Source organism: Panthera pardus, unplaced genomic scaffold, assembly GCF_024362965.1.
Source record: "Panthera pardus isolate Hobbes unplaced genomic scaffold, ASM2436296v1 HiC_scaffold_12, whole genome shotgun sequence".
In the NCBI taxonomy this organism is placed as follows: Eukaryota; Metazoa; Chordata; class Mammalia; order Carnivora; family Felidae; genus Panthera; species Panthera pardus.
The window spans coordinates 92809896-92832566 of NW_026526677.1; the positions used below are offsets into that span (position 1 = coordinate 92809896).

General features: G+C 50.4%; 1 protein-coding gene across 8 annotated transcripts in view; it reads right to left on the minus strand.

The window, feature by feature from the left end:
- Positions 1-22671, minus strand: part of PKNOX2 (PBX/knotted 1 homeobox 2) — a 281900-nt gene that overhangs the window by 40521 nt on the left and 218708 nt on the right. For all 8 annotated transcript variants that reach the window (XM_053900302.1, XM_053900300.1, XM_053900301.1 and 5 more), the window contains one exon: positions 5518-5689. In XM_053900302.1, the coding sequence (XP_053756277.1) occupies positions 5518-5689 (172 nt within the window). The remainder of the gene's footprint in view (positions 1-5517; positions 5690-22671) is intronic.

A 22671-nucleotide genomic window follows, 5' to 3' on the forward strand; every position in this document is an offset into this window, starting at 1 on the left:
CAGTTAGGGAGGTATCCATTCCCTGGGGGACAGGTTCTTTTCACCCTCTCCTCCTTCTGCAAGTCAGGAAGCTGGAACTACTCTCCCTCACTTACAGGCAAAAGGGTTTATAAACTTGCATTCCTTAAAGTGCTCAGATATTTCCTGCGGGTCATTAGGGCAGCCAAAGCTAAATTCTAATCAGGAATTGTTCTCGACCAGACCGGCTGGATCTGAGCAGTTGAAGTGCAGCGTCACTGGAACAAGGAGCAGGATGTGGAAGAAAAGGTGAAGACTGGAGGTGCGAGAACTGCCAGACGATTAGGGGATAAAACGAATGGCTCTGGAAGCCGTCGTGCATGACCAGCTAAATCACGTTTTAGTCAATAAGGCGACACTTCTCCTCTGATGTCCTCAGAATTTGGAGAAGCAAGTGGTTCGGGGGAAAGAGGTGGGCTTTGGGAATTAGACCCACTTGGTGCAAATCCCAGCTCGGCTGTGGGACCCTTACTCCTTGATTTTCTCCTCTGTACAGTGGGGATGTCAATAACTACCTCATGGGGCTATTACGAGAACTGAATAGAGAAGGGTGGTCAAGAACAATGGGGTTTGGAGGCTGAGTCTCGGGGGTCTTTCACCCACTGAGAAATTCTGGACAACTTACTTAATCTCCAGACTTTACTTTCCTCATTTTTCCTGTGAGATGGGATAATAATAGCAACTCCCCCAGAGTTGTACTGAGGATTAAATGAGATGCATCTAGAAAGAACTAAAAACAAGAGCTGGTGCATCCAAAGGACTAGAGAAAGAGTAGTTAGAAGTCAGCATGACGGGTAAGAGTGTGGGCGCTGGAGTTCGGGACCTGTGCAGTATCTGACTCGGGCCTCTGCCTTGGACTAGCTGTGTGATCTTGAACTAAGTGATGCCACCTTGTGTCTCAGTCTCCTCGTCTTTAAATGGGGATAATAATAATACTTGTAACCTACCTCGTGGGTTTGAAAACAGGATTAAATAAGATAATATCTGTAAGGTGTTTAGAATGGCACCTGGCACCTGGTAAGTGCTCTATAAATGTTAATCATGACTAGCTTTGATTATCCTTATTTGCTTTCCCTTTCCTGGTGTTGGTAAGATTTTTCTGTCCCTATGTAGGGACCGTGGGACCGAAGCCTGAAGTGAATGACTCTGAACGGGGCTGCCTGAGGTCTCTGTGGGCCCAGACTTCTGGCCTGGTTCCTTCCTGTGTCTCCTTATTCACAGCCTCCGGCCTCTGGCCCTGCCTCTTTAGAGTGGGCCCAGGAGTCTGGGGGGCCCCATTTTGGAGCTGGCTTTGCGGTCAGGCAGCCATAATCTGTCCCTCGAGCCACACCAGAGTCTCATTAAAACGTGCCCCATAAATGTTAAAAAATTTACACATAAAAAAATTCCATGCATGAAACTGAAACCGTACGTTTTACAGCCTCGGTTTGAAATCTTGCATAATATATAAAACCTCGGGACTGCACTGGGGGCCCGTAAATCAGATTTTATAAAACAAAAAGCTTTTACCTTTCAAAGGGGTTTGGGGAACTTGCAAATTTTACAAACTTTACCAACTGCCAGTCAGAGGCTGCTGGGTCCAAACGGGGGATCAGTGGGTCCGGTAAGAAATGGGTCTGGTGAGCGCTGGTTGGATGTGCGGACTGGGGTGGAGAGTATCCAGAGGGAGGGAGCTCTGGATGGTTGGGGGACAGGGGGCAGTGTGCCAGCTTAGCCACCCACAGCACTGAAATAGGGAGGTAGAGAGGGTCAGAGAGTGGGGCCCCAGGGGATGGGTGGGGGGGTCGGCAGGTGGGGATCTGGAGAAGCTGGTGGCATTTATAAATGAAGGCGTTACTAACCCCAGAAAGAAGAGAGGTGGGGTGACCCTGGAAGGAGCAGGGTATTGGGAGCCAGCAGACCTAGGGTCTGGTCCTAATGAGTTATTTCCCTTCTCTGGACTTCAGTGTCCCCATCTGTAAAATGGGTAGTGGGATGGGCTGAACCAGCTTCTCTCCATGGTTTTCTCCCCAGCTGTTTGTGCAGCTGGCTCAGCAGGGGAGGGAAGTTCCCTCTGAAGCCTTCTATCTGGGAACCTCTCTGATCTTTGGGCAGCTCTGGGAGAGCTCAGTCAGCCGTTCCCATGGGAACCTGTCTGGGAGACTACTGGGAGCAGGGGAAGGGACCAGTCAGCACTGCGATTTGCACGGAGGATGGGTGGCTGGAGGTGGGAGGATTGATGTCCAAATGGCGGGTCTGGCAAGACTGGGGCCGACGGGCTCTCTGGGCTTGGGAGAAAGCAGGATCAGAGCGTGGCTTGAGGGTTCAGGGTGGGCCAAAGTTTGGGGGGACCCATGTCCTCCTGACAATCCCATTTGTGAAAGTCAATATTCAAGGGCAAAGGAAAGCCGCCCTGACACACATATATATAAAAAATAAATCTCTCAATTATCTCAGCTCATTTGCTTGGGGTCTCTCATTTTATGTCCCTGCTCCGCTGCGCAGTATATCTGTCCGGATAAAGAGTTACAGTCCGTTGGGCTACGTGTACAGGGTTGTAAAAAATACAGATGCCAAATTAACTGGCTGTGGCACTCAGCAGCTGATTGAGCTGATAATGACGCGATCTGACCTTTTTCTAATTTCTAATTATGTGCATCTCGGCTGTGCTGGCTACATGATTCTTGTTCTAATGATGGCTCCTGTGGTTGGCCTCTTCAGCTGCCCCCTCCCGACACAGAACTACAAATGGGGTGGCAAAGGGTCTTGCTTGACCCCCCCAAATAAAGTTGCAGGGGACCAGCCACACGGTCTCTCTGATGGCCAGGAGGAGAGTTTGGGAAGGTGGATCGCCTCACCCAAGGGATACTGCATTTGAGATTAACCTTCTGGATGCCATGCATTTTTAAAGGACATTTAGTTCCACATGCCATCTTGTTAATTTTTTTGTTACAGTCACATGAGACAGGTGTATTAGATCTATAACGAGAAAACCGAGCTTCAAAGGAGTTACGTCATTAAAGTCACACAGAGGGTAAGCAGTGAAGCCAGGCTCAGGCCCTCTGTCTCTAAGTGCTCCTTCAACCCTCTCTATTTATTTATTTATTTATTTATTTATTTATTTATTTATTAGTTTGTTTTTAATTTATTTTTTAATTAATTAATCTACTTTTATTATTTACTTATTTTTGAGAGAGAGAGAGAGGGTGTGAGTGAGCGAGGGGCAGAGAGAGAGGGATAGAGAGAATCCCACGCAGGCTCTGCACTGTCAGCACAAAGTCTGAAGAGGGGCTCGAACTCACAAACCATGAGGTCATGACCTCAGCCGAAGTCGGATGCTTAACCCACTGAGCCACCCAGGTGCCCCCAACCCTCTCTCTTTAGACAAGTGACCGGTCAGCCAGCCATTGACCGTGGCTAGCACATCTAGGTAAATCAGGCCCATGTGGGTGGGTGCGATATCTGAGGACGGTTTCACCAACTGCCCCACTCCCAGCCCAGTCACCCAGGACAGACGACCAGGCAACACCAGAGATCTGGGGCCACTGGGGCAGCTGCTGCTACATCCACATCCCTAGGTCAGGCGTGCATGTAGCAGACGCTTAACCAAGTTTTGCTGGGTTGAACCAAGAAATTGGATTCTTTGAGTGAACAAAACCCAGAGAGACCTAGGCAGTGTTAGCAAGGGGAGAGCACAGAGCTGGCCCCTTTTCGGTATTTTCCAGGTTATACTGGAACAGGAGGCTGTCCTCAGTGTGTCTTTGGTAGCTCGCCTGGCAGGCAGTGGTGGGTAAGGTACGTGAGGTTCGTTGCCCCAGGACTCCTGCTTCTTAAAAAGGTTTCCATTCTTTTATATTACTCGGTCTGATTTTAGGTATTTTCTACCAACTTAGGCCTCAGCTTCTTTTTGTGTCATGTGACAGGAGGGGGTCCTGGCCCCCCAGGCACAGTTTAGCTCCCACAGAAAGAGCCACCTCCTCTCCTGGCTGCCTGGCTGCTGTGGGTCTAAGTTCCAAGGACCCGCTTCATAGCTGCAGTTCTGAGATGGTAATCAGCTGAGCTGCAGGGTAGGGCCAGACCAGCCTGGAAGGAACCGGACAGGCAGTGGGCTGGGCTCCCGGGAAGTATGGCTGCTCAATCCCAGCCAGAGAAGAGGGAGGGCCAGGGATGAGCAGAGTGGTACCTACACTAGCACTTCTGATGCCAGGTAAGCGCTTACTCTCTGGCACGTGCTCTCTCTCTCTCTAAACGCCAGCCCTGCTCTGACACTTCACGAATTTCCAGGCCAGGGGGGGCTCTCTCCTGGCAGCTCATCTGGACTCCGTAAAATATCACGTTCAACTCTTGAGAGAAGCAGTGGGGTGGGTAATTCACAGCATAGAATGATACGTAAATCCCTTAAATCTGTTCTGTAGGTGCTCTGAGTGTGTGTGTGTGTGTGTGTGTGTGTGTGTGTGTGTGTGTGTGTGTTTGGGACCAGGTATCAGCTAAACTCTGGATCCAAGAGGTCAGCAGTATAATCACTCAATTTACGGAGGAGAGTTTTGCCCACTTTCCAAATTCACCATGCATGATGTGGGTAATCCACCCACAGAAAAATCAAGAATTATGGTTAATAATTAATAATTCCATGGTGACTGTATATCGTGATGACTGGACAGAGCAGCTTCTCTCTCTCTCTCTCTCTCTCTCTCTCTCCCTGCAGGATTCCCAGGGGAGAAGAGAATTTCAGATGTCTCTCTCTCTCTCTCTCTCTCTCTCTCTCTCTCTGTCTCTCTCTCTCCCTGCAGGATTCCCAGGGGAGAAGAGAATTTCAGATGTCACCTATAGTAGTGGTTATCAAATATTGTTGATTGCAGTTGCCTGGGAAGCTTCAAAATGTAGATTCACAGGCCCCTACCAAACTTACTGAATCACAGTGCCCAGGTGGTGGGGCCCAGGAATGTGTATTAAAAAAACCCCTGTAGTGATGATCTGGATGATAAACTGGGTTTACGAGCCTGGTCTGTGTCCCTCAGATGGACAGGACATCTGCTGGCCTTCTCAACATGACTGTGTCTCCAGCTCTTTTTCTCTGTTGATGTGTTTGAATATGCCTGTCGCCTTCATCCTCCACACTGTAGCACACCAGCCATCAACTCGTCTGGGGGCAGCCCAAGACAGATTCACTAACATGCTGGGACTCCAGTCCTCAGAGCAGCTACCCCAGACCTTCCGGCTCCCATGCCTCTCCTTCCCTCCTGTCCGTGCTGCAAGGAGTGCTGGGTAGTGGGATGTTGGTGCCGCAGTGAGCAGAGAAGAAAAGGCCGCTGGCAGCAAGACCCGGGCATGCAACTCTTGGTTCAAGGAACCAGAAACGGTTCTCAGCTGCTAGATGGGGGCATCTAGTGCCTGCCCCAGAGTGGGCACCCCAAATTTTCTGTGGGATGGATGAAGGAATAAAAGGATCATTTCTAGGGCATTTAGAGGGGTCAGAGGGTAGGAAGACCCTAGCCAGGGTGGGGGTCGGAGGGTCTTTACCAGATTGTCCAGTTCTGGGTCATCGCTGAAGAAGGCTTTGTGCTCCTGCTCCTGCTGGTGGACAAAGTTCTCGATGTCCACATCAAAGCTGGCGGAGGTGATGCACTCAGAGCCCTGGGTGGCCTGCTCACATTTCTCAAACAGCAGCGTCAGGAGCGGGAAAAGAGGGTGCCTGCGGGGACATCAAGAACTCACACATGCGCACACGCAGAGACCCGCTGCTGGCTGGGCTCAGAAGCCACCAGGGCCCCTTTCCCACATTCCCATCACTCCTTCTCCCAAGGTCCTACTTCTTAAGAACATCCCGAGTCCCCACGCCAGCCTGGATGACAGCACTTCATACCCTGGCACGGAAGGATCCAGTCTCCTCGTTGCTGGGGCCTTAGAGGGCTCCGTTCCTCCCCACTGGGTGCCTAACGCTTCTCTTTGGTCAGATAAGCTGCATGGATATTTGGTGAGAGATGATGGGTATAACTTATTTCAAAGAAATAAGTGTCCATTTCTGGGTCAGGGTCAACCCGGGAGGGAGATGTAGGAAGTATCCAGAAGAGTCCTGGGTATGAGCGGTAGCGCTTGGTCACAGACCCATTCGTGGCTGTCTGGAGCCAGCTGAGGGCCACAGATGTGCACACCTGTGTGTCTGCAAGTGTATGCAGGGGGATATGTGTGAGCTGGAATATTCATCCCACACGTGGTGGGCGGGTATCTCCACCTGTCCAGAGTCTGCTGACTGACTCAGTTTAGATCAGACACCCAGTTACATGTATAACATCTCCCTGCACCTTTCTATCGTCGTACACTTAGCACAACCGTGATTCGATGATTATCTGCATCACTGTTTTCTTCCAAGATTGCCCCTGTCGTAACGATCATTGTATCCTTAGGACCTTGCCCCACATGCTCATAGCAGGCACTTACTAAATATTTGGTGACTGATGACGAATCGGCAAATGAAGACAGTGTGAGTGTGAGTATGGGGTGGGTGGGCATCGTTCTGTGATGTATTATGTAAGCTGAAGTGCCTACCTGACTGGCTCTAAGGGTCTTAGCTTAGACATCACCAACTCTGGGAAGCCTCCTTCACTGCCCCTGCCCCTGGCCTACGCTGATGGCTCTCTGAGCTGTTTGTTTTATTATCTGCCTTCCTCACCAGAATTCGAGCTATATGAGGGAGGAACCAAGCCCACCTTATTCATCACTGGGTGTCCCGAGTCTAGAAGAGGTATGTGGATCCCAATACATACTTGTTGCATATTGTATGTGTGTGTGCCATTTGTACTTATAAGTGCATATCGTTTTTGTTTCCCTGCAGCATGTGTGAACAATCAGGTCTTAGCATCCCAGCAAGCGTGCATGTGTTTGCACAGATTGTTGACCCTGGACCCTGCAGCCTCATTCCCTTCCACTATGATTCCAAAGAAAGCATCTGTCCATCCCTCTCTGGGCTCTCCTCTCCTGGTCCCTTGGGACCACACAATCTAGCTCTTTTCTTTTTGATTAAGCCCTGCTTGCTGGGAGAGGAGGAAGTATGTATGTTGAGCTTGGCTCCCAGGCCTCTGCCAACAGGGATATTCTAGTCAGTGTTGTCTGATAGAACTTTCTGCACTGATGGAAATGGTCTAGAATCTCTTCTGTCCAATATGATAGCCACTAATGACTGAAGCCAACAGACACTTGAAATATGACTGTGGTGCTTGCAACACTGAATTTTAAATTTATTTAACTTTAGCAATTTTAATGTAACTAGTCGCATGTGGCTGGTGGCTACCATACTGGAGAACACAGTAAGTCTTGAAAAGGAAAAAAGATCATGCTTTTTTCCTTCCAGTACACTATGAACACACCAAGAGAAAGACTGAATATCCAGCCTACACGGCGTTTGTATGTAGATGGGGGAACCCCTCACAGCCTGTATTGGGATTCAGGAATTCTGGGCAAAAAGACAGAAGGTGCTTAGTTCCATCGACACTCATACCTACACCTACTAGTCATTCTACTCAGGCTCAGGGGCAGTGGGGGGATGAGGAGACATAAATTCCTGCCTCCTATGAGCTGCTTGGCATGGCCGCCTGTCTCTAGACACCATCTCCCGACCCTTGTTTTGGGAGCTGATGTGTAAACATCTGGATCCCCAGAGTGCAGCCCAGGTTACAGTTTGGAGAGGAAAAAAGGGTCACTATCTAAGGATGGCGCATCTGCAGTCCCCAGTTGCTAGAAGATCTATTCAGCCCGGCAGGAAGCCGGTAGGGAAAACAATGGGTTCGCTTACCCATCCGGTTGAAGACAAAGAGAAAACCAGGTGAAGGGGTTAAACTCCAGTGTAAGTCTTCATTTGCAGCCACTAATACCGCAGCATATTATAGTCTAATCTAACCTGATCCCAGTTTAATGCAAGATTCTCCTGGCCCTGAGTGGAATACCAAAGAAAGCCTCAGTGGCTGTAATTTAAGCAGAGCCCTGCAGTGGTTTAGCTGAGGGACATGAAAGGCAAATTCTAGACGGTGTTATGAATTATTGCGCCTTATGAACCTTCCTACTCTCAACAGATGCCTGCTGCCATTTAAACAGCCACTAGATCAATTAGGAATGAAAGGCACAAATCGACTCTGTACAAGGGCACTAAATTACCAGGAACTAATAATCCGCAGCATCGTGCCAGGTGCTGGGGGCGCAGCCCCCGCCCCAACCCCGCAGCAGCCGCCGGTCACTGCACATTCCTTTCTCACGGGTTGCAGGGAGGGTGGGCAGCTGCTGAATGGAGAGGGGATGGTCTCTGTGTGCGTGCATGTGCATGCGTGTGCACCAGGGCTCAATGTAGGCTGTCAATGAGAGCGAGTGTGAGTGTTGTGTAAGTGTTCCATCCCGTGTGTTTTTATGGTGTGTGTCCATACAGTGCGTCTATGCGGAATGTGTGCACATATGGGTTGTGTGTATGAAAGTGGGGTTCAGATTTTGCGTGCTGTGAGTACAGTGTGCACATGCCCCATGTTGTATGCAGTGTGTGTGCACGCGTTCTGTGTTATCTGTATGCGGTATGTGCGAGGGGATTGCGTGTTCTGTGTACACAGCGTGGATGCCATGAGGGGTGGGGAGGAGGGAATCTGCCAGTGATGGAGTCTCCCAGCACTAGAGTTCGGGTAGGTGGGGAGAGTAGTCTTCTTCGCCACTGTCCTTGCCCCTGCAGGGCAGAGAGTAGTCTGGGAAGGCCTCTCTGAGGAGGTGACATTTAAGTTAAGCTTCAAATGATGGGGAGGCAGTCATGCAAAGATCTGAGGGAAGGCCATTCCAAGCAGGAAAAAAAGCAAAACACTAAAGATAGGAATGAGCCTGGCACATTTCTAGAACAAAATCCAGATGAGTGTGTGTGGAGCAAGGTAGGCAGGATGGGAATAGAGGGAGATGAGGTTGAAGAGGTAAGCAGGTGTGGTGGAGGCACTGTCACACGCTCGGGGAACAATGTGCATTTCTATGCGGAGCCACAGCAGGGGCCCTTTTTATAAATTTCTCACTTCCGGGTGTCAGATCTCCCCAGAGTGTGTGTGTGTGTGTGTGTGTGTGTGTGTGTGTGTGTGTGCGCGTGTATCTGGAATGTTTTCTGTGGCTTTTGCTATCTCTCGGAAGGAAACATACTTTCTGTCGCCACCTCCCCTCAACCCCCCATTTAACCAGGGGCCCCTGGAACACAGAACAGACCTCATGGACACTGGGATGGCCACCTCTCTCCAGCCCCTCCCCGCCTGGGCCACACTACCAGCTCCCAAATCACTCTTCTCATATACCTACCCTCCCCAGGCTCCTGCTTCTGCTCACTCTGATCCCTGGATCCCTGAGCCCAGGGGCTCAGATGGCACCTGAGCTTGCCCACAGCTTTTCTGTGACTGATAGCCAGTGTCAGTGGGCTGCCTGTAGCTCCCATGCCCGGATCCCTCGATAAACCCAGACTGCTACCTGTTACCTGCTACCTCAAGCGTGGGGATAGGTGAGACGCTGTGCACCACATCCTGAGAAACCAGCTGTTTCCCAGTGACCCAGCTGGGTTCCGTGGCTGCAGTCATGCCATGGGCTCCTCTAAGGCTGTTCCCAGCCCGGTTCCCGGCCCCTTTCCCAGTTGTCCAGACTATGCGCTAACCTATACTTCTAAGCTTCCCTCCAACATCACCCTAGAAGGCTGGAGATGAGGCCGGAAGTCTTCCAATAGAGTCCTTTCCAATAGCCCTTGATGCAGGCTTGGAGTGGGGTGGGGTGGGCAGGGACCATGGGAGCTGGGGATCTTAACCACCGGGGAGATGAATGGTCCTGTCTGAACCGGGCAAGGGATGGGAAGAAGGATTTCCAGTTAGGTGTGGGATTTGCTTCTTTATTCTTGGCCTTCCCTGAACTTCCATTTGTCCAACTACAATGGGTTTTAAGGAGTTCCTCTTCATGCTGTCCAGATCTGTTCCATTGTAGATCAATACCCTTCAGAGGCTAGAAGTAAGAATGTGGAAACCCAGTCCCCAGTGCCCAGACGATGATGAACAAGATATGAAAGATGGTCATTAGACTTTATTTCCAAAGAGCGGAGGACATTTGACCTCCATAAGAGCTCACCTTCTCCCTCCCAGATCTTTCTCCGCTCTTCTCTCCGTCGCCTCCTGTCTGACCGCCCCCTCCACCCCAATCTCTCTTAAGCCGTTCAAAATTTGGAGGAAATAAATCTCACTGCACTAATTCAGTGAGAGTTTGAGCCTCGTCAGTGCAGAACAAATAAAAGGAGTGAACTGGCATGACATTTTACTGCAGAAGAGAGGTCGTTTCCAGCCACTAATAAAAAGGATTTGACACAGACTAATAAAGAGAAATGAATTTCTCTAATGGCCTAATTTAGCACATTCAGCACTGTGCCTCTGCCTGGGTGCTGGGGGGCGGGGGGAGCCGTGAGTGCCGACGGAGCCAGGAGCAGGGGAGATGCATGGCGAGGAGAGGGGAAGGAGAGATGATCTCAAATAACATTTTATTATTTCTTTTCTCTTTTCTCAGTCCCTACCCCACCCCCAACCTCATCACCTCTCCTCAGGAGCATCTGAACCAAAATCAAGCTCAAGATATGCAGTTTCTGTTAACGATCCAAAGAAATAAAGAACCCCTCTCCACAGACTTGCAGTCTTGTGCTAGCTTAAGAAGGTGATTAAACCGGATGTGTTGATTTCTACAGGGGTTTAAGCCATCATTTGGTTTAATTACTTCTGACATTTCTGCCTTCGCGTTTTTTACATCACCCATTTGCTGGCCTGCAATGCCCAGTTTGGGCTGCCCCCCGGAGAGCAGATTGAAGACAAGGCAGGATTTTGGCTGAAGCCCTTTGGTAGTGGTGAACATCACCCTCTCTCTAGCCGCAGAGAGGCTGAGCCACCCCTCGCTCAAGCCCAGGTTTTTCTTCAGGGCAAGGCAATCCCCCTAACCTGCCCCTCTCCCCAGTGAGGCTTCTGAGAGCCTCAACACAGCCCATCTTATTCTTCTCTACCTCAGGACAGATCTTCTATTCTATTCTATTCTATTCTATTCTATTCTATTCTATTCTATTCTATTCTATTCTATTCCATTCCTTTCCTTTCCTTTCCTTTCCTTTCCTTTCCTTTCCTTTCCTTTCCTTTCCTTTCCTTTCCATTCCTTTCCTTTCCTTTCCTTTCTCTTCCTTCCCTCCTTCCTTCCTTTCTCTTCCTTCCTTCCTTCCTTCCTTCCTCTCTTTCTTTCTTTCTTTCTTTCTTTCTTAGATTTATTTATTTTTGAGAGAGAGAGAACGCGCCAGTGGGGAAGAGGCAGAGAGAGAGGGGGACAGAAGATCCGAAGCGGGCTCTGCGCTAACAGCAGTGAGCCCGATGCAGGGCTCGAACTCATGAACTCTGAGATCGTGAACTGAAGTTGAAGTTGGATGCTCAATCCACGGGACCACCCAGGTGCCCCAAGACAGATATTCATAACATAAATTGTCCTGATAGGTTTCTCTAACACTTCTAAAGGCCTCCAGGGATGGAGACCACCACTTCCTCGGTAATTCGCATAATTGTACTTAACTTCAAGTTCCCCTATAAGGCTGAAGCTTGTTAAAAGGATTCAAGAAAAGACAGTTGGACCCTTTTCTGTTTCTCTTCCTTCCCCTCCTTGGACAACCTAGGTTTTCGGAAAACAAACAAACAAACAAACACAACTTTTTAACATTTCTTTTTGCTTAGAGGACCAGAAATACAGAAGCAGAGGCAGGAAAAAGTTAGAAGGAATGTAAAAATATAGAGCTTCAGGGAAAGTAACATGCAAAGAACACAAGAGAAAGAGAATAGATATGTAGATGGAAACAGAGCACTGCAGACTGGGGGGAAGGGGGGCGAGGATGGTCACACGCAGGGAGGCACGTTAGTGTTGAGTTCTCTTTCTGGGTGATAAACCTTGTGATTCACAGTCATGCCACTCTGTCACTTCTGAGCCTCTCAGCCATCCCTTCCCTTGTGACCTTGGCCAGGACTGCAGACCTCAATTATGGGTCCAGCCAAGTGTGTGGCAGCCTGCCTGGCTATCCACCTCTTCTCCCTGTCATTGACCTTGGAGCCCCTAGGCCTGTCCTGCACCTCACCTCACAGTCCAGACTCATTCAGCTAGGGGGAAGATGGACAGAGGAGGCTCAATGTTGGCTCTCACCCCCCTCCCTGAGCCCTGGCTATGTCTTCCAATGGGAACAGAGGTCAGAGCCTCCAAGGCCTGGATGGGATGAGGGATGGACGGTTCAGAGGATGGAATGATTGGCAGGAGAGCAAAATTTCTGGTGGAGATTTTCAGTGATGAGCCAGTGGGACAAGAGGCCTGGTCAGGGTCTGACTGCTGCAGAGGATATTAGTCTACTGGCCAGTGAGGTGGGGTAAGGTGGGAACAGTAGTGACCAGGCTGACTCTCCAGCTATCCCACCTAGTCTCCACCCATAAACACAGGGCAGGTCTTGAATTACCAAAGACTCGACCCCCTGGAAAGTCCACCCAGGCACTGGCATTTTGATCCTTTATTTCTAGTGCCCTAGGTCAGAGGTCACAAGAATCACAGAATCATAGACAATACCCTGGAGTCACTTTCCAGGACAGCCCCCTGTCTTTTCCTTGGGCATCTATTCAGAGCAGAAGCCCATTACAAGTATTCGTGTTGTTTCGCTCTAGTGAAATTTCTCTCGGAGGCTAATGAAATAAAGTTCACGTCCTCAGATGAACGTTCCAGGTACATCAGGTGTGGCCTCAGACTTCTGTATTTTTTCTCAACAGACTGAGCAGAGAATGTGCTGTTGGACAAACAGCAGGTGCACTCTGGCCCCTTTGTCTTTTCACTCACCGCCTTCACAGACTCAGGGAAACTGGACTCCCAGCACTAGCCTTTGTTCCTGCTGTTCCTAGCACCTCAACTGGGTTCCTGGGTCTCTGCCTGTCCTTCTAATAATCTTCAGAATCCATCTCAAGATACCACCCACTCTACCACGGCTTCCTGGTGGGTCTCGTCAGTGAGAAAAACCATTGCTTCCTCTGAACCATCCTGGGAAATGTTTTGGGGTTTGTATCTTGACCTCACTCACACTTTAGGGTGAGAAGCTCCGTGGTGTGAGATAAGCACAGATTTCAGAGTGAGACGGTGGGTGTGCCTTTGGGGGCAAGTTACTGAATTTTTCTGAACCCCATTTTCCTCCTTTATAAAACAGGGATAGCATCACCTACCACGCAGGTTATGGTAAGGATTAAATGAAGAAACACGTAAAGCGTCTGGCACTTAGTAAGCTATCAATTAATGCTTGTTCCACTTCCCTGGAAAGGTGTGTGGGCACCTTTTTTATTCAGAGCAACATTGACACCATCGGCTCCAATACATTTCTATTCCCATATCCACTGACTCATTTGGCAGGGAAAACAACCCCACGTGCCAATTCAAATAGGCACAGAAAGAGGAGGAGGAGAGGCAACGTACAATTTATCAGAACTCAGAACCTCTTCTTTTTTTTTTTTTTTTAACCAAAAAAGCACTGCCAGTAAGAATTTATTTTTATTTCCCTTATGACACTCATTAAATTCTACTAACTATAGTTGTTTGTGCACAGATCTGTCTTCCTCACTATGTGGTGAACTGCTCTGGTCCACGAACTCATCTGATCTCTTTCTGAATTCCCAAGGGTCATGCACAGTGCCTGGCACACAACAGAGGATCAATAAATATCTGGTGAATTAATGAGTGGGAACAGAGGAACTATGGGAAGGAAGGTTCTAAGACACAATCCTAAGGTTCTTTTGGGCTCAGAATCCATCTCTATAGCAAGACTCAGATAAAACGTTGCCATCTGGCAGCTTCTAGCTACAATGGTTACAAAAGGACCTGCCTTCCTTGGGCTCTGCTGGGTGTGTGTGGGGTGGGGGCTGGCGGGGTCCTGGAGGGAGGGGGGTTAGTGTGAAGGAAGAGCTCGCCCAGCCCTCCATTTCTCCTCCCCTCGAAGGCACCAGATGGAGAGAGCAGAGTGGGGTGGGGGAGAACGAGCCAGCAGCTCCTGGTTGGATATATTTTTACTTCAGGTGTGACGTTGAAACCATGCGGGTGTATTTTTAGTCCTGCCTAGTGGGTGGTGTGTTCGCCTGGGTTGCCTTGGAGAGGACTTCTTCTTGTTGCTAAATTGGAATCGCATCTGCTAGGGCTCCTGGGCTCCAACCGGCTCTCCTCCCCCAGGTGGGCGGATAGGTCCATTCTTGGCAAGGGTGGGGCCCAGGTCAGGCCTCAGTCGGCTACGTCCCCATCCCTTCGTGACACCACCTCCCACACCCCTGCCTTCTGGCACATTAAAAATAAAAATAATAATAATAACAAATGTGAAATCTCAACAAAGTGATTGTAAAGGCTAGTCTGCAAGGGCAGGAATACAAACCACCTAAAAGTTGAGATCTGTGGGGATCCCATGTTCAACCCTTTCGTTTTACGGAGAGGTGACTCAGGCACAGAAAAGGGAAGTGTCTCGCCCAAGGTTAGCTAGTGAGAAGCAGTCAGAGCTTCTGTCCAAGTCACCAGAGATTGATCTCCAGCAAGCATACAAAGTCTAGGGGAAGGGGTGTTGTGGGGAAGGCGCTCTGTCCATTCCGCCTTGGTCACTGGCGATGACTAAACACACACCCACACACGCTTTGTGGCCCTCTGTAAGTTACAAAGTGTTTCCATGTGCTTATTGCATTCAAATGCTCAATATTCTTATTCCCATTGCACCAATTAGCAAACTGTGGTGAAGTAATGATATTAAGCTAGTAAGTGGCTGAGTTGAGATTTAAATCTGGGAATCCAAACTCCAAATTTTGCGCTCCCCACCTCCTATCTGTTATTTTTGAACCATTATCGGAATCACTTCCTCCTCCCCGCTTTCTCTCTTTTTCTCTTCTGTCCTTGAGTCATATGTGTCCTTGGGGTCACAGAACTGACCTGCCATGTTTACCCTTCGAGCATCAAGATCACTGCAGCACAAGAGAATCTCCATCTTATCGAAGGAGTTTCCAAAAGAATCTTCTCTCATGATAATAATACTTCTGTGTGTTTGGAGAGGGCTTCCACATCTCTACAGCTCTTTCAGTTTCTCATCTGATGCCTACCGTGTGAGGTAGGACAAGCTTATCTAAAGAGGTTAAATGATTTGCCCAATGATAGAGTAAGAATTGAGACTGAAGGCTTAGTCTTATGTTCTCTCCACCTGACCACGAAATGGACTAGAGCTTGAGAAAATCTGAGAGTGGCGTCATGGTTAAAAGAAAGGCAAGGGGCGCCTGGGTGGCTCAGTCACTTGAGCATCCTGCTCTTGACTTCGGCTCGGGTCACAATCTCATGGTTCTTGGGATCGAGCTCCATGCTCAGCACAGAGTCTGCTTGGGGTTCTCTTTCTCCCTCTCCCTCTGCTCCTCACCCCTGCTTACTCACGTTCTCTCTCAAAATAAATAAATAAACATTAAAAAAATTTTTAAATGTTTTTTTTACATTTATTTATTTTTGAGAGACAGAGAGAGACAGAGCACAAGTGGGGGAGGGGCAGAGAGAGGGAGACACAGAATCCTTAGCAGGCTCCAGGCTCCGAGCTGACCGCACAGAGCCCGACGCGGGGCTCGAACTCACAAACCATAAGCTTGTGACCCGAGCCGAAGTCGGACACTCAACCAACAGAGCCACCCAGGCGCCCCGACGTTTTTTAAAAATTTAAAAGAAGGGCAAAACCGGCTCAGTCCAGCCCTGGTGAGAAGCCCCTGGCCACGTGAGCCCTCAAAGCCCCAGCCTGCTGGCCTTCCTCCTATTCCACTCCGCCTGGTTCACAGCAGCAGGAGGCCCAATTGCTGGCTATCTTCCCCCTTAAACGAGGGACAGATCCAGTCTAGTACGTATCACAGTAACTACTCACAAATGCAGCCACCGTTCACCGTGAGCCTTCTACGTGGCAAGCACTGTCGGCTGTTAGCATTGGTTATCTCCTTTAATCCTAACACAACCTTGTGAGGATAAAAGTCGGTGGGTTCCAGGCTCTTCATATCTTATCAGCGTGCCTTATCTTGGTGGGGTACCTGGACTTCTCGGCTGTGCCTGGGCCAGGCCGGTGAGCTATGGAAGCAGCAGGACCCACACTGCCTCTCAACACGGCACACCTGCTCCCTGGACCCGGCAGCTGCAGCCCCCGTGCCTGCCAGCAGCATGTGCAGAGGCCGTGCGTGGGCTGGGGGCCCTCCAGATGCCGGCAGGAGGGGCCGAGAACAGGCTTTGCCTGGTGCCCGGGGAGAACTGAGCATGGTTTTACTTTCAGATTATGGCTCCAACAGGATCGCTCCCCTGACTATAGTCAACAACTGAAATGTTATCTCTGATGCCAGTGAATCCAACTGCTTCCAAGAGCAGGGAGTCGGCTGGAGCCCCCAGCCCAGAGAGCCCAGCCCAGAATGCAGCCAGGAACATCTGCTCCCGGCATCTAGTCTAGAAGCCCTAGCCTGAAGCATCTGGTCCTGACTTTTCTGCTTGGAATGGCTGAACTTCTCCCACATCTTTCTCAGGCCACCTCGCCCAGCACATTCCAGAAATGGCCAAGCACAGTGCCAGGGAAGGCATAGGGTTAAGCCCCAGGGTCAACTCACTGGAGCCAGGACACCCTTTGGTCACAAGGTGGAAGCCTTCCCTCAAAAACACTTCATCAGGATGTGCCAGTTCCCAGGGTCCTTCCTGGCCAGGCAGCTGCTAAGGAGGACAGTCACAAGAGGACCCAGCCCCTCTGTCCAGCCCCAACCCTCGGGGGTCCCTCCCACCCCATTTACCAGCTCAGCTATCATTCCCCCTGGGTTTCACCTCCCTGGGGAAAAGCAGTGCAACTCTCCCACACTGCACTGTGGTCAGAAGCCTCGCAGTCAATTCCACAAATACTTTTTGAGTCCATACTATGTGCCAAGTTTCTATTAGAGCCGCTCTCTATGTCTATCTTTCTCCTACTCCCTGGGCTGGTTCTTCTTTATTCAAAACCCCTCTTGGAACTTAACACGACGCTTGACACATAGCAGAGCTCACTACACATTTAACTGAATTGCAAGATAGACACCTCTTGACTGGGGGGTCCTTTCCAGTCCTGCCTCTGGCTGCTTCGCCTCTCAGCATTTCTAGCATCTTCTAGCCTGACCAACCCCTGCTTGCGTTTCCCCAAACATCTGACAGCCGCTAACATCTACAGAGCGCTCACCAAATGCGGGATTCTTTACTAAATACGTAATGTGCAGTCTCTCATGGATTCCTCACAACAACCCCGATGAAGAGATAATACCGTTTTCCAGATGAGGAAATCGAGGCCCAGAAAGGCTTAGTGCCTAGGGCAGTGCCAGAATGTAAACGCAGGTGATCTAAATGTAAAGGCCCATTTCCTAACCCCGAATTACACCCCGCTGAATGCACCAGACGGCCTCGCATCCTGAACACGCCATGGGGACACATGCTGGCCCCTCTTGCTTCAAACAATCTCACCCCATCCCCACCCCACGCAGCAAACACTGATCTGTGTGTCAGGTATTATCCCGTATTCTCTAATTTTAGTCTAGCTATTACTATTTTCTTTTTTACAGTTGAGAAAACAGAGGCTCGGAGAGATTAACTCACCCAAGGTGACAAAGCTAGCGATCACCAACTCTATTTCTAGGGCTCGTGGCACGGCCCAGCATGGCCATTCTCCTGCATTTACACCTCTAACTCCAGGGCTGCCACGACCAAGCCCGGAGCCTCAGTGACCTTTACAAGGATGGTCTCTTCCAATAGAGCGATCCGAACGCTGCCACTGCCCTGTTCCGATCCTTCCCCAAGTGAGTGTGCATTCTAGAGGGACCCGGTCTGGATGAGGCTGGAAGAAGTGGAGCACAGACAGGGCTTTAGAAATGTGTATTGCTCTTACTGAACCAGAGATGGAGTCCAGCATGAGCTGCTCGGGGGTAGTCACGCACGGGTTAGAAGTTCTGAGTCTGTGGTTGAGGAGGGGGATGGAGCTGTCCTGAAGACCCGAAGCACCACAGGGCAAGGTCAAGATTCTCGAAGCTGGGACACTGCAGAGGAGGTGAAGCCTGGTTTGATGCAGGGTTTCTGAAGCTCCCAGGAAGGAGTTTTTGTTAACGGGTAAACCAGGAAGGGCCTGGAATCCACTTGGAGAAGATGGGAGTGTGGGGGTGAAGGCAGGGCTTTGCTCAAGCAGATGGGAAGAGACGACGGTGCTGGGTAGAAACTAGGAAGGAGAAAATTCACTGCCTCAGGGTTAACGGTGAAAAATCACAATTGCAAACACCTACTTCGTGCTGGGCACTGTGTGAAGTAGTTAATTCATTAAGAGAGAACATTTCAAATTTAGAACCCAGGAGTAGACCGCACAGGCCCACGAGGACAACAGAGAAGTGTGGGCTCGTGGCTAAAGGTATGAATAAAAATAAAACCATTCCAAAGAATTGGTTATAAGATGTATCGACCTGTTTAAAATCAGAGACTGTGGGCCTGTAACTTGCCTACCTGTATGGGGGTTGTACTTGAGGCAGGCAAGAGCCAGATGGGAGCCCCCCTTTGCAACTCTGGTCAGTGGTATCGTGTTGGTAGTTTGAAGTGGGCCCTGGTGGGAGCATTTACACAGTGGAATTCAGCAAATGCTACGAACCAGGGCTCTGTTATCGCCTCGCCCCTGATAGCCAGCACACCAGCCTAGAACTGTGGTGTATTTATGAGGTGCTGCCTCGCCTGAGTTAATCAATCCATTCAACAAGCTCTAGTACACACTCTGTCCAAGCTGCTGACTCTAAGGTATGGTATGGGGCGCCAGGGATAGGTCGATGAATAAAACAGACATAGACCCTGCCCTCATGGAGTTAACCATCTAGTGGGGGAAACAAATACCGTTGATGAAATCAACTTAATTGTGAGCCATGCCACAGAGGAGAAATACGGGGTGTGGGGGGGGAGGGTGGGTAGCCGTCAGCCGCCCTCTCCACCTGCACGGCATCTCGATTCTCCAGCATTTTAAGTGCAGAAGCAAAGCACCCTACCCCTGCCACTTTCTCACTGCTCAAGCCTGCATTCCTATCAATAGCAGGTAACTTCTGCGCTGGGCGGGCCCATTCCCCAGTTCTTGGAGAGCTTTTCAGCCTTGTGGGAGAGAACCAACGCCTTAGCCTTAGCAGAGCTTTCTCAGCAAGGCCGACCTCCTCCCCACCTCGCACCTGGCCAGGACTAGCTGTCTGCCACTCTGCTTGCTCCCCAGGACATCATGGTTTCCATGGGAACCCACTCACTTCAAAGGGGAACGAAGGAGACTGGAGGGGAGGAGGGAGAGTGAAAGCTGGATTAACCCCACCCTCCTGGCCCTATCTCTGCATGCCTGGCCATCTAACCACCAGGTTCTGGACGGCACCTAACACTGTCCATCCGCATGGAGGGGTGGAGTGGGGCAGTCCAAGCTAAGTTTGAACGTCTTGGGGATAAGTCCCAGGGCTGAGGTGGGGGACTAGGGAAGGGGAGAACTGAACTAGGTCCAAACCTGCGGTGGTCCTCACTGCACAGGGCCTCCCCTCCTCAGACCCCCTCTCAGCACTGCTCTTGGGCCACAAACACAATTACCCACGATGTGCATCCAATCATGGGATCTGCTCGGATTAGACTGCAATCATTAATCTGAGCGGGAGCTCTTGGTTGCCTTGCTGATTAGCCCAGATGATGCTCTGGTATGATCCAATTAAAGACAGACTGCCTCCCCTCACCCCCACTACACGCACGTGCACACACACACACACACACACACACACACACACACACTTTCCACATCAGAAGGAACCAATACATTTCATTAACACGTCTTTATACACAAATAGAACCTCAGGGGCATTGGACGCTCCAAGGGCTCACAGGCACACCCCTCCTTTTTGTCACACTGTCCCCCTGCCACCCTGCAGGGGCCTGGTCAGAAAGGGGCTCCCTCCACCCTTCCTTCATCTGTGGTTCTGGGAGGGGCCACAGTGGGATCTCCCAGAAGTCGGCGCTGGGCACTAATCTGAATTGAAAAGTCTTGTTACATTTATTGACATAAAATGCTGACTCCCTGATGTGCTTTGGAGCAGCCAGGCTGCCCCAAGGCAGGCAAATCTAATTAAAATTACCCGACCCTTCAGGAGGCTGAGCTCCCTCCCCGGTCATCCTGCAATGGCTGTAGAGAGAACAGCTGGTATTAATGGGAGAGGTGTGGTTGTGGGAGAAAACCCCAGGCCCCTGGGCAGGAGGGACTGCGGAGAAAAGCCGGGCGAAGGTGCTGGTGTCAGCTCTCTTGGTTGTCCTGAGATGCCGGGTGGCCATGTTTGTCTGGGCAATTGGTGGCAACCAACCTGGGATTCCTTCTTCACGGTCAGACAGCTGCAGGGACAATTTGGGCAAAGGCTGAGGGCTGCTGGGGGCTCAGCCCGGTGGGAGAAGGTAAAGCTCAGGTGTGAAGGTGAGCAGGAAGAAGCGTTGGTTGGAGGACCGTCTGGGCCTTTATGTTTCAAGTGACATCATGATGAACAGCTCCCACGGGAGAGGTGACCCACATCTCCTGCAGGTTGGCCTGGGTGGGAAATGAGCCTGGGATCTTGGGAAGGGCCACAGCACCAGGTGCTTACATGAGCCGTCTCAACAATCTTACTGAACCTACTGGTTAGCTTCTGTCATGAAACTCAAGCTCACAGAGATTAGTACACAAAAGGAGCTGGGACTCAAGCCTGGGTGTCCAGAAACTTTCTGTTGTATCACGAACCAGGGGTCTTTCTAGACTATGATCTGTGCTCACCACAGGTCCCCTGTCTGTGAAGGTGCCCAGGATGATGCACACAGATCACGTGGTGTGAGTGGGGCCAAGAGTCTGCGTCTCTCAAGAACTCCCAGGGGATACAGTGCTGTTAGCCCCTGGGCCATACTATGGGTAGCAATGATCTACATGGAGTATGATGGCTCTAACCCCCAAGCCATCAGACCATCAGGTGGTTTTCAGACGCCATGGTACTCTCCCTTCTCATGTTCACCACAAAAGCACAAGCCCACCTCGCAGTTTAATTTCCAGGTGGTTGTGAAGCCTCATCTCCCCACACCCAGATGCTCTGGCCACTGGCCATTCTGGGAGCACAGAGGCTCTGCTCTGTCTGGAAGGCTCTACTCCAGCCCATTTCTCCTGGTGGACTCTCTCACCAGCCTTTAAGATCAAGCTCAAATATTGTCTCCTCGGTAAAGCCTTCTCTGTTAAAGCTCTGACCACACTGTGTTGGTTTCTCACCTGCCTATCTATCTGTTCCTGGAGAGATGGGGAACAGAGGTGCGTTTGCTTTGATAGTTTACCCTCTTTCGCTGGGAGTCCAGCTCAGCGCCTCCACATATTAATAGTAAGGGTTCAATACAAGAGTGTGAAGGAAGGAGAGACAGGAGGACAGGAGTGTCCAGTCTCTCTGACAGGTACCGTGACCAGATGTGGGAGTTCTTTGGGGTCCAAAGCAGAGTTCTTTCCCGGCAGGCAGCAGGGCCTGGCCAGTGCACTGGGCAGAGCGGGGCACAGGCATGGTGATTTATTCTTCCAGCAGGGCTGGGAAAGACCCTCGTGGCAGGACCTATGGATCAGGGCTCACTGCTCTGGACTCCGTGTTGGCATTAGAGGCACTCGGCTCATCTGAGTAACTAAAAATAATGCCAGTGATAATGATAATAACAGCAATAATTACCACCATTACCATAAAAGCATTGTCACCGTGGGGAGGAGTGAGGAAGGAATCAATCTTCTTCCCGTTCATCTTGGCTGGATCGTTCCCCATGTGACGATACTGGCACCTGCTGCAGTGTGTGTCCAGACACAGGTAAGACGCGTTTGCTGATACACGTGAATGTATGTGCTCACACAAGTGAGCGTGCGCTAGGGTGTCACCTCCATATTGAGTGCTGACTCGGGCGTCTTTTCTAGCCGTGTGGGCACCCCACAGAAAGACGATGACTAACATCCCTGCCAGGGCGGCTCTCAGAGGACTGCATCTTCTCAACCACATGGACAAACCAGACAGGCCCTGGGCCCCTCCTAGCCTCCGCAACATTCAGGGCCTGGCCCTGCTCTCAGCTGCCGGCTCTCAGCACACTCCCCCTCTGGAAGGAGGGTGCCAGAACATACGCAGCCACACACCACGCCTCTTGCTACAAAACAAAGACAATCATGGATCAAAAAAGGACCTGCTGCATTAGATCTACCTGGAATGCTTTTTAAAAAGTCATATTCCTCTTCCTATAGCTTGACCTACTGATTCAGCATTTCTGAGCACGGAGCCCAGAAATACGGGTTTTAATAAGCTCTCCCAGTGATTTTCAGGCATATTAAAGTTTGTGTAATGCCAAGTCCTAGACGGGACCAGCAGATGTCCCCTGGGCTTGCTGGAGTGAAGGCACAATGGCGGACACGCGAGGAGAGCCTCTCAAGGTGGCAGTTTGCTGAGCGGAGGGTTTCTGATGCTCAAGAGGGCTCAATCCCCAGCTGGGATGACAAAAGGATCCTCCAGGAAGATGCTTCCCCGGGCCCTCTTGGCCCTCACCAGACAATCCCAGGAAGCTAGCGTCAATCCACATGGGCCAGCTGAGGGATGTCCA